The sequence below is a fragment of the Urocitellus parryii genome, chromosome 4 (assembly GCF_045843805.1).
Source record: "Urocitellus parryii isolate mUroPar1 chromosome 4, mUroPar1.hap1, whole genome shotgun sequence".
Taxonomy (NCBI): domain Eukaryota; kingdom Metazoa; phylum Chordata; class Mammalia; order Rodentia; family Sciuridae; genus Urocitellus; species Urocitellus parryii.
In genome coordinates this window covers 208320851-208332155 of record NC_135534.1, presented here as the reverse complement: position 1 = coordinate 208332155, position 11305 = coordinate 208320851, and the positions used below count along the sequence as shown (strand labels likewise).

General features: G+C 59.9%; 1 protein-coding gene across 2 annotated transcripts; it reads left to right on the top strand.

Annotated features, from left to right (window-relative positions):
* The first annotated feature begins 2649 nt into the window (after positions 1 to 2649).
* On the top strand, positions 2650 to 9620 carry Slc2a6 (solute carrier family 2 member 6). Of its 2 annotated transcripts, none has more exons than XM_026395570.2 (10): positions 2650 to 2813; positions 3276 to 3438; positions 4504 to 4710; positions 5307 to 5406; positions 5911 to 6122; positions 6336 to 6488; positions 7125 to 7233; positions 7562 to 7747; positions 7912 to 8057; positions 8593 to 9620. In XM_026395570.2, the coding sequence occupies exons 1-10, from the start codon at positions 2722 to 2724 to the stop codon at positions 8746 to 8748; spliced, it is 1524 nt and encodes a 507-aa protein (XP_026251355.1). In that variant the 5' UTR covers positions 2650 to 2721; the 3' UTR covers positions 8749 to 9620. The 2 variants fall into 2 exon arrangements, with proteins under 2 accessions (XP_026251355.1, XP_026251356.1); XM_026395571.2 differs by having other exon boundaries at positions 8597 to 8743.
* The last annotated feature ends 1685 nt before the right edge of the window (positions 9621 to 11305 follow it).

Here is an 11305-nt window from a genome sequence, read left to right as displayed (position 1 = left end):
TGTTCATGAGCCTAGAAGTTCTGCAGGGAAATTACCTTCCAGCCCAGGAACTCCATGCTCTGGAGGGCCCCCCCCCACTGCCACACTCCCCAGGGACATGCCTTGGCGGGCAGCACCCTTCTTTCCTGGATAGAACCCACCTCCTGGGGCTGAGCTGCAGGAAATGGGGGACCCAGCCAGGAGCTGCACCTCCATCTCACTGTGGTGTGTCCAAGGTAGGGGGGCAGCAGATGTCCCAGGTCACAAAGCAGAGCAAGGGGCCCTCTCCCAGGCCAGCCTCTAAACTGGGGCTCCCCACACAGGGGAGTAGAGGCTCAGGAAGGACAGAAGGCTCTCAATTCGGGTCAGTGAGGGGCTTCCAGGCGGCTGAGTGTCTGGCCCTGAGCAGGAGCAGAGAGGGGGAGAAACCCCTCCCCCAGAGGCCAGGTCCCCAAGCACCCAGAAGAAAAGAGGTGGCAAGCCCACCAGGGGGAGGCATCAATAGGCTTTCAAGGTCCCAAAAAATGACCCTTGAAGAAGGAAACTACCCTTTGAGGACGAGGATGCCACCTCAGTGTTCACCGTGAACAGAAAGGCTGGAAACAGCCCTGAGAGGTTCACCGGCACCCAGGGCCACCCCCCGGCAGCCTCACAGTGGTCCATCAAAAGTAGGAAGGACAGACTTCTGTCCCCCCATACCACATCACACTGCACAGCAGGGGAAGGAGCAAACCTGGGGACCACAACAGGGAAGAGCCCAGGACACCCAACCAGAGCCAGTCAGGAAGGAGCACTGCCTGGGGCTCCCTCCCAGGAAGCCTGGCAGGAGGACCTAAGCTAAGACAGGGGACAGCAGCCGCTTCTGCGGAAGGAGAAGGGCAGGTGGACCTCAGAAGGCCCAGAGAACTCCAGGGTGAGGGGAAAGCCCCCATCCAGATGGACAGACCGTCACGTCCATTGGCAGGTACACAAGAGGAGTTCATTCTGTCATCTGTAAATCCCACCTCGATAAAGTTGATTTTTTAAAAATACACTAAAAAGAGCCAGGAAAAAATAATGATTCCATTTCTACAAGGTTCAAGAGCAGGAACTCTAACCCATGATGCAGGGGTTCCTCCCAGGTTACTGGAATCTCGTTCCTGACGAGGATGACCAGGGGCACTTGGCAGCCCACTCTCTGAGCCCACCCTTGAGGTTTGTTCTCTCTTGGTTCTGAAAGATGGGGTGGCCCTGAAGAAGGCCCTCAGGAGCTCACCCTTCACCAGGCTGCCTGGGCCACAGCCTGTGTTTCAGGTGGGGAAAAACGCTTAAACCATTTTGTGAAGTGGAGACATAACCGTGTGCAGCCCCAGGGCCACTGGAGAGACCTGGGAAGCAGAAACTAGGGAGCCCTAGAGTGCCCGCCCTCAGGAGGGCTCAGAGGGAGGGATGTGGTTTCCCTGTGACTACTTTCTCTATTGTTCCACTACAGTTGTGTTTCTATTATAAGAAAAGGGAATTGAAACTTTTTTTGGGGGGGGGACAGAGGTACCTGGGTTAGCTTAACCACTGAGACACATCCCCAGCGCCTCACCCCCCACACCTTTTTAAAAAATTATTATTTTGAGACAAGGTCTTGCTAAGTCCTTAGGGATTCATTAACATGCTGAGACTGGCCTTTAACTTGTGATCCTTCTGCCTCAGTCTCCCCAGCTGCGGGGATTACAGGTGTGTGCGGGTCAGCCAGAATTGAAACTCAAAAAAAGAAAAATAGATAAATAAAAAGCTTGGCTTTACTATTTTGATAGCTAAAATTTGGAAAGAACTCAACTGTTCAACAACAAAGAATCAGTTTTAAAACCTGCGTGGTCACTGGTCCAGCAGGAGGGGAAGTGACTCAGCCCCCCTGTTGAAAAAGTCCAAAGGGAACTAACTGGACATAACATTGCAATTTTCTTTACTTTCAATTTTATCTTTTGAAAACAGGCTCCCAAGGAAGTTTCCGTTTCAGTTTTTATTTTTAACTTTTATATTATTACTAGGATGATTTGGAACAAGCCCAATTATGCTTGGCTCCCTTTCTTCCTCAAAATAGAGAAACTCGCATTTTCCTTCTGTTTCTTCCATGGCTTTTCCTTGCTCTCGGTCCTTCTCCTTAGGGCTGCGCCCTCCCCGCCCCGGGCTAGGCCCCTCTTCCTGCGCTCCCCTAACTGCCTCCGCCCAGTCCCTCTTCCCCCTGCCTTCACCCCACGCATCCTCTGGCTGCCCTGGAAGCTCAGCCTGATTCACTTGGTCACCCAATGGAGAGGAAGCCAGGGATAGAGGCGACACTGCGACGCGTATGGCAGGTGGAGTGGAGAGCAGTCAGAGCGAGACGAGCGTTCGCTGTGTGACCTTGGCGAGCGGCTACGCCTCTCTGGGTTTCCGTCTCCTCTGCAGAACTCGCTGCACCGCTGGGTTGGGCCCGGGACGGCTCCGCCAGGGCACCCCTACCACTCCACCCTCGCCTACTCGGGCGCGGCTTTCCGCTGCAGAGCGGCGACCTAGGGGCGCGGGCGGCGGCCGCGCCCGGCGGGATCGGCATCCCACCATCCGCGGGTGTGCGGCTGCCCCATTGGCCGGCGCGGCTCTGCAGGGCCGCCCCGTAGCCAATCGCGGCTGAGGGGCGGGGCCTGGGCGCGCCGGCCGCGATTTGCAGCCCCCGCGGATGCTCCAGCGCTGGCCTGGCCGCGTCCCGCCGGCTGGAGCGTGCTCGCGCGGGCCATGCAGGAGCCCCTGCTGGGAGCTGAGGGCCTGGACTATGACACCTTCCCCGAGAAGCCGCCCCCGTCGCCCGGAGAGAGGGCGCGGGTCGGGTGAGAGTCGCTGGGCGTGGGGGACGGGCGGGGACTGGGCCAGGTGGCTCTGGTCGCTCCAGCGGGAGCTGGCTCCACCCTGGGTGAGTAGCCACCAGGACCGTTTGGCTCCTTTCTGCCCTCATGTACCTAACCTTGCTGAAGAAGCTGGTCCTCCTTAGGGAAGGGACCATCCCAAAGACTGACAGGCCCAGCTGTCATAGACAGGGAGAGGGTGAGGGACTTGCCTAAGGCCACACAGAAAGCTTTCAGAAGCAGAGCTGGGGGCAAAACCCAAGCTTCCTCTCCTGGAAAAAAGTACCACAGCCACAGGCTGACGCCCTGGGAATTTCCAGGTGGCAGCCCTCAGGCCCTGGGGAGGTGTCAATCTGACCAGCCCGGCAGCCGCTGGGCTCAAAAGAGTCAGCAGCTCAGGGAAAAGAGGCTCAGACCCTGATTCTTTTGTCCCACCCCCACCACCAGGGCCCTGCAGAACAAAAGGGTGTTCTTGGCCACCTTTGCTGCGGTGCTGGGCAATTTCAGCTTTGGGTATGCCCTGGTCTACACGTCCCCTGTCATCCCAGCCCTTGAGCACTCCTCAGACCCAGATCTGCATCTGACCAAAACTCAGGCATCCTGGTTTGGGGTAAGGACCACGGTTGAAGCTGGAAGGAGTCGGGTAGGGGAGCATGAACCCTCTGAGCTTTGCCCACTGCTAGGGATTTCCCAAGAGCCCTCCTTGAGAGTCCACCCCCTCCCTCACACACTCCTGGCTGCTGGTTGGTGGGGGGAGGCCAGATCATAGCAATGAACCAGGAAGTGAAAGCCAGTGGAGAAAACCTGGGACAGAACAGGTATGGTGCCCCCAAGGTCTCCCAGAGGGTGAGGGTTCCCCAGGCCCACAGTCAGTCTGCCACAGCAGACACCCCTCTGGATGGATGGAGGGGACAGGGGTATCAGGTGCCAGTGGGACCAGAACCAGCTGGGAAAGATCAAGATCTCCAACAGCAGCATCCAGAGGCCATGAGCGGAGAGGAGAGGAGGACACCCTGGATTCTAGAATTAAAATCTAAATAGCCTCAGATTCCAATCACAGCCTGGTGGCTAAGAGGAAAAGACCTAGTGTTTACTGAGCACTTTGTGCCAGGTCTGTGTGGACACTTGGCCGACCTGTGAGGTGGGTTCTGTTGTTCTCCCATAATACAGCTGGAGGGGCTGGGGATAGAGCTCAGTTGGTAGAGTGCTTGCCTCACATGCACAAGGCCCTGGGTTCAATCCCCAGCACCATAAAAACAAAATTAAAAAAAAAAAAAAACATAATACATCTGGAGAAACAGGCTGGCACAAGCTAAACCTTGTGCCCATGCCCCACTGCTGATGAGTAGTGGTGTTGAGACTGGGTCCTAGCCACCATCTTCAGGGAATTCAGGAACATCCTGGGACCTTCAAGTCAGAGTCCCCTATGTTAAAATATTAGACAGAGAACCACTGTAGATGTGTGGCCCCACCTCCTCCCTAGGGCAAGACCCCTAAAATTTAAATGGTTGTGCGCATGCTGCATGCACACTTCCGGAGACTGGAGGCTTACCATCATAGTGGGCCTGGGTCTGGGGCTCGCTCCTGGGGTTGCCTGGGGAAGAAGCTGCCCCTGGCTCTGATGGGGTGGGGGTGCTCCCGGCCCCACACACATGCCTGCACCCCTCCTCTGCAGTCTGTGTTCACCCTGGGAGCTGCTGCTGGGGGCCTCAGTGCCATGGTCCTCAATGACCTCCTGGGACGGAAGCTCAGCATCATGTTCTCTGCGATCCCCTCTGCGGCGGGGTACGCGCTCATGGCAGGCGCCCATGGCCTCTGGATGCTGCTGTTGGGGAGGACGCTCACTGGCTTTGCTGGGGGACTCACGGCGGCCTGCATCCCGGTAAGGCCAGGACGTGTCCCGCTGCCTTGGCATGGCCACTACTTGCTTAGGTCTTCTGGCCTCGGGCCTATGGTCAGTGAGAATATGCTTGCTGTCCCCTCTGGCTGCCCAGGGAGCCTCTGCTCACCACCCCCCACCAAGGTCCCTGATTTCAGGAAACTGTCCCCATCCTAGACTCCCCCTACTTCCTACCCTGTTTCTTGACCGCAGTCAGATGCATTTCTCAACTGGAGAAGACCCACATTGAGCAATGGGGAAGTCCCTGCCCCATACCTGCCCTGGCGTCTTGTCATCTCATCTACCCATACCCAGTCAGCACCCTGATGAGGTCAGGGTGGGGACGAAGGTCACTGAGGAAGACACACCTGCTCAGCCCCTAGGTCTGAGTGCCCCCCAGACCTATGACTGCCCAGCCTCCATCCCCACTCAGAGCTGAGTCATCCCACTGCCTTGCAGTCAGGAAGCTGAGGCTTGAGAGTATGCAGCTGGTCACCATCCAGAGCGGGTCACCCCAGCAACCTCACCTCCCAAGGCTCACAGGGTCACTTGCCCTGTGAGCGTGCTCTCCAGAGCCTGGCCAGATGGGTGTCTTGCAGGTGTACGTATCTGAGATCGCCCCTGCTGGTGTCCGTGGGGCCCTGGGGGCCACGCCGCAGCTCATGGCAGTGTTCGGATCGCTGTCTCTCTACGCCCTTGGCAAGTATCCTGCACCTTGCAGGCTCGGGGGAGCACTGCAGACTTTGGAAAGGGAAAGGACATGCCCAGAAGGAACCCAGGGCTTAGAGGAAAGAGACCTGGTCCCCTGCGCCAGTGGGCCACCACCCCATCCTGTCCCCATATTCATGAGGCCCAGTAAGGGCATCTGGACCAGCAGTCTGGGTCACCTTCGAGCAGCAGGAGGCCTCAAGTCATGAACAGCTAAGGTGGACCAGTGTAGGGGAGAGCCTCGTGCAGCAGCCTGGGCAGGTGGCGTGGAGGCCTGGGCCTGGCCTGCCCACCCTGTCCCTCCCCTCCTCTGGCCCTTCAGACCCTCCCAGGACCTCTTGCTACCTGCCAGGGGCCAGGCACTCCCCATAGCTCCTCCCTGCCTCCATCACAGACCAGGGCATTCAGGGAAGGACTCGACTCACAGGGCAGATGAGGCTGTCCAGAGGTTGCAGTGCAGGAGCTGTGTGTGTCTGCCACGCTCCCCTCCTCCAGGCCTCCTGCTGCCCTGGCGTTGGCTGGCTGTGGCCGGGGAGGGGCCTGTGCTCGTCATGGTCCTGCTGCTCAGCTTCATGCCCAACTCGCCACGGTTCCTGCTCTCCCGCGGCAGGGATGAGGAGGCACTGCAGGCACTGACCTGGCTGCGCCCAGCAGATGCAGACGTCCACTGGGAGTTCGAGCAGATCCAGGACAATGTCCGGAGACAGGTGTGTTTGGGGGCTGGGGCTGGTGGACCCACCCCAGGCAACTGTGGTTCCATGTGGCCTGAGCTAGTTACTAGGCCTCTTCAAACCCAGGTTGCTTTTCTTGGAATAAGGTGGTTACAGCTGACCCAGAGCTGGGGCTGTCTCCATCAGCGGGGTCTCCCCAGCCCCAAGAGTGGCCAGTGCAGCTCCCTCAGCAGCGGTCTTGTGTTCCAGAGCAGCCGAGTGTCGTGGGCAGAGGCCCGGGACCCCCACATGTACCGGCCGGTGCTCATTGCCCTGCTCATGCGTTTCCTGCAGCAGCTGACAGGCATCACGCCCATACTGGTCTACCTGCAGTCCATCTTCGACAGCACGGCCGTGCTGCTGGTGAGCGCCTGCCTGAGTCCAGGTGGGCTGGCAGACCCGCTCAGCCCCGATCCCCAGCCCCCAGCCCCAGGCCCTGCTGTGCCAGAGTTCGGGCATGCACACCCTCATGTGTGGAGGCCAAAGGGTTCTTCCTGTCTCTGGGCCACGCGCCTGCTCTCAGAATTTGTTTTTAAGTAAAGTTTAAATGGTTTTAAATAAATTATGCAAGATGATGGAGGAAACTGATTTAATAGAAACGCAGCACCACCACCTCCATACCAGGATTCTGCCCAGAGCCCTGCTGCCTCCTCAGGGAGGCTGCCACTTTCCTGGGACGCCAGCTGTCCCTGTGGGAGGGAGACAGCAGCAAGGCTGCCAAGACCCCTGTCCAGACGCAGTGGAGAGGATTTGAGAACAGCAGGTTTCCTGGGACAGTGGGCTCAGTGGTGAGCATGGTAGATGTGCCCTGCTGGGAACCCCAGGGTGGTGTGCAGAGGAAGTGCCTGGCATACAGCAGGCACTCGGCACTCCAGGGTGCCTGTGGCTGTGGCCTTGGGTCTGAGCACCCTGCAGAGCCTTAGGCAACCAGGTGGGGTGAGAAGCAGGGACAGGAGCAGCAGGCCAGTCATCTCAGCCTCAGGGGTCTCCTCCCCACAGCCCCCCAAGGATGATGCAGCCATTGTGGGAGCCGTGAGGCTTCTGTCCGTGCTGATCGCGGCCTTCACCATGGATCTGGCTGGCCGCAAGGTCCTGCTCTTCGTGTCGGGTGAGGCTCCCTGCCCCACTTCTCCCCTCCCACCCACAGTGTCTCTACCCACTGCCACTTGTGCCAGAGCTAGGGCACAGCCACCTGGGGCCTCCCCAGCACCTGGCACCAGCCAGCTTCTCCAGAAAGCCTGCTGGAGCTCGGGTGAGCAACACACCAGGGGTGAGGGGAGCCCAGACCAGGGCTGGCAGTGTGTGTGCTACCCTGTGGGAGGCCTGTCCCAAGCCAGCCATGCTGCCCGGCTCAGGGTGCCACAGAGCATGACGGTTCCCCCAGGAGAGCCATGGCTCAGAGGGTCCTGGCCCCTGAGGGCCACCTGTGTCCACAGCAACCATCATGTTTGCTGCCAACCTGACGCTGGGGCTGTATGTCCAATTTGGTCCAAGGCCTCTGACCCCCAACAGCACTGTGAGCCTCGAGACCCTGTCCTTGGCGGGCACAGAGCAGCCCCCGGCCACACCCACCAGCTACCTCACTCTGGTGCCCCTCCTGGCCACCATGTTCTTCATCATGGGTAGGACTGGGGTTCCTAGGGGTGGGGTGATGGCCTGGGTGAGGGGCTGTCTCGCGGGTGAGGCAGGGGCCCTACTGCTGTCCTGTTTGTCTACTGAGGGGGGAGGCTGGAGAGGTGGGGACAGACCCTGTGTGCCCCCCCGCCACTCTCCCCTCTCCTGGCAGGATATGCCATGGGCTGGGGGCCCATCACCTGGCTGCTCATGTCGGAGATCCTGCCCTTGCGTGCCCGTGGCGTAGCCTCAGGGCTCTGTGTGCTGGTCAGCTGGCTCACCGCCTTCGTCCTCACCAAGTCCTTCCTGCTGGTGGTGGTAAGTGTTTGCCATGGGCCCCTGTGTGGTGCCAGGCCTTCTGCGAAGTGACCCAACCCCACAGTGTTCCTGGGAGAAGAGCATGTGCCCTTACTAGAAGGCTGAGGATGGTCAGGGCGCAGCACACCATGGCCCCTGCGTTTTAAGATACGAGAATGAGTTGGGGAACTGTTCTGAGAAGTCAGGTCCCCTCCAGGCCAGGACACAGCCTGGAGCTCTGCCAGCAGCTGAGAGCACAACATCCACACTCAGGCTTGCCATCCCAGGCGCTGCCCACTCACCAGCCCATCTCCTGCTGCAGCCAGCAGGCCCTGGTGGCACCAGAACCAGCCCTGCTCCAAAATCCCATGAGCAGCTGACTGGAGCGGCCTGGGCCAGGGCGGAGCACAGAGCTGGGCACACACTGCTGCTAGAGGGTGCAGAGCGGAGACTCCAGGAACACCTAGACCAGCCCCAAGAGGACCCCCAGGGAGGCAGGTCCTGGGAGAGGCCCCACAGGCCTCCTGTGTGACCCACCTTCCACTTCCCCCCTCAGAAAGCCTTCAGCCTCCAGGTGCCCTTCTTCTTCTTCGCGGCCATCTGCCTGGTGAGCCTAGTGTTCACGGGCTGCTGTGTGCCTGAGACCAAGGGCCGCTCCCTGGAGCAGATCGAGTCCTTCTTCAGCAGCAGGAGGAGGTCCTTCCTGCACTAGGCCAGGGATCTACCTGCCAGGTGGCCAGCCTCCACGGTGGCCACAAACCCATGCCCTGCAGCCGGGACGTGGTGCAGCCGTCACTCCTATGAGCCGCAGCACAGGGTCAACCAGGACCTGCTTCTGACTGGACAGGCAGCACGCTCCGGCTCAGGCGGCCTGCAGGAGGTGGCACAGACCTGCTGGCTCTCAGGCTGGCCCTTGGCGTGTGCCAGGCCGTGTGGAGGACAGAGCAGCACTGGAGGTGGCATTGGCTCAGCACAGGAACATCATCACTTGGCCTCCTCCAGGCGTCTTGGTGTGGACAGGAGGGTCTGTGGACATCATGCAGCAACACATGCCCTACTTCCAGAGGCCAGGGCACAGGACAGCCACTTGCCCCACATCAGCCCCACCTCAGGGATAGGGGCAACCATCTGCAAACTGTGTTCACCCTATTTACAAAAATAAATAAGTTGGGCCTGCAGCCCTATGGAGGAAGGAGTGGGGTCTTTAGCTGGAGGAGGCTCCCCACCCTTGCAGGCAGGCCAGACCAGACACCGGCCATGGCTTCAGAGCCTGCTGCCCTAGTAGGGCCCTAAATTCATGGTCACTCTGGACTTGAGCTCAGTGCAGCAGAGAGGCAGGAGGGGCAGTGTGGTGGGTCCACCTTGGGGCCTGGCTCTTCCTGGTGTGTCACCTTGGAGCCCCTTTCCCCATCTAAGCAGGCTGACAGGGCCTTCAGTTACTCCTGGGCCAGCAGCTCCTGCTCCGCCATCATGGACACGGGTATCCCTACTGCTGACAGGCGCCAGAGACAGAAGGTAACAGCAGAGAGCAAGCGGAGGAACTGCAGCCCTGCTTTACTGCTCAAAATGCAGCCGCGTGGAAGAGCACACCAGGAACGGGCACAGAGGAGGTGTGGGGCTGGAGTCCCAGTGATGTCCCCCGCCCCCGATGCGGGCCTTCAGAGCTGACTGCAGGCCACCTGGGAATCTCCTGGCAAGCAACACCCCACTCTGGCCTGTGACCACTCTGCCTCGGACCCACCCTATGGCCTGCCCAGCCCAGCAATGGGTTTCCCCTCAAGGTGGATGTCACCTTCCTTAATAGCACAGCCAGCACCTCCTCTCCCTGTACCTGCAGCAAGGTCCCTCTGAATGGGTTGGGGCCTGGCAGGAGTGACTCAAGCCCCACACCCAGACAAGTGAGCAGGGGGGCAGGCAGGGCTGCTCCTCCCGGGAGGTAGACGGGTCTTACCACTGCACACACACGCATAGCCCTTTGAGCCCAGCATGGGCCTGAGGATGGTAGCCCTTAAGGAACCCTGAAGGCACGTGTCCCACCAACCTAGGACTGAGCCTGGCCAGGATCTTGGAGGGCCAAGGCCCACTCCAGACCCCACTGACATGTCCTGGGGCAGTGCTGGGCAGAGGCCCTGCTCCCAGCCCCAAACTCTCCAGGCCTGTGTGTTCCCCCTGGGAAACAGACCTGGGGCTGCTTTCCTGGGAGCAAGAGCCAGTCCCTGAGTTCTGGGGGCCCACTGCAGGCCCACCTGGGGGTTTGGGAGGGAGGGAGACAGGGAGCTGGGCCCAGATGCAGCGTTTTCCACAGCAGCCTATTCTGCCCAGGTCCATCGAGGTGTGGCCAGACCTTGTCAGACATATGCTTAGTGGCCAAGAGCCAATCTGCTAATCAAACCAGGGTCAAGGCCACAGGGCAGGAGGAAGAGTCAGCAGTGTGGGAGGAGGATGGGGGCCATGAACAGATACATCCAGGAGGGGTCCCCGCTTCCCCATGCGCCTGCATAGAGGCTTGTGCCTGGTGGCCTGGCACTGGGACAGGGGATACAGCTCTGTGGGGGAGATGGGCTCTGGCTTTTGCCCAGCTCTACAAAGGCAGGAAGCTCCCCAGGGGCAGGCTGGCAAGCATACCTGAGGTGGACCAAGCTCAGTCCCTACTATAGGCTGCTGCAGCTGCTACCACCCACAGGACCACAGCAGAGGAGTGGGTGGGACCTTATGAGCACCACTCCCCACCCCCTTAGCACCAGGGCCTGAGGTGGAGTGAGAGGCAGAAGCCAGCAGCCTGGGTCAGCTGAGAAGGCAGAGCAGCTAGGGTGCCTGGAGGAGCCTGTCCAACAGGCCAGGGACTGGGAGGGGGTCCACCTGACCAGCCAGCCACTGCCAGGCTTGCTGTGGGGGCAGGGGTGCATCTTGGGAGCACTATGGGCTCCCTCCCAGAGGACTGGCCATGTCCCTGGACAGCAGCAGTCAGCTTGGAGACATTGTTCTCCCCAACCTCTGCCTTGAGGACAGGGAAATTGGGCAGGATTGGAACTCCACCTGCCAGGAGAGCTGGGAGACTTTCCCTAAGCTTCAGTGCTTGGGCCTCAGGGACCTGGTTGGGGAGTCCGGAGCCCAGGTGACATGCCCCTCAACTCCCAGCCAGGGCCAGTGTGTCTGGGGAAAGCTGCTCCTAGGCCTGGGGTGGACCCTATCACGTGGGGCCTGCAGACCCACCAGAAGCCCAGTCCACTAAGCCAGGCTGGCAGGATCAGGCCAGGTGGCCATCCCCA

Bases quoted from the DNA above. Each gene is read 5' to 3' on its own strand.
- Slc2a6 (XM_026395570.2), top strand. From the start codon at position 2,722: ATGCAGGAGCCCCTGCTGGGAGCTGAGGGCCTGGACTATGACACCTTC. The intron at 2,814-3,275 runs GTGAGAGTCGCT...CCCCACCACCAG, and splicing joins GGAGAGAGGGCGCGGGTCGG to GGCCCTGCAGAACAAAAGGG. The intron at 5,407-5,910 runs GCAAGTATCCTG...CCCCTCCTCCAG, and splicing joins GCTGTCTCTCTACGCCCTTG to GCCTCCTGCTGCCCTGGCGT.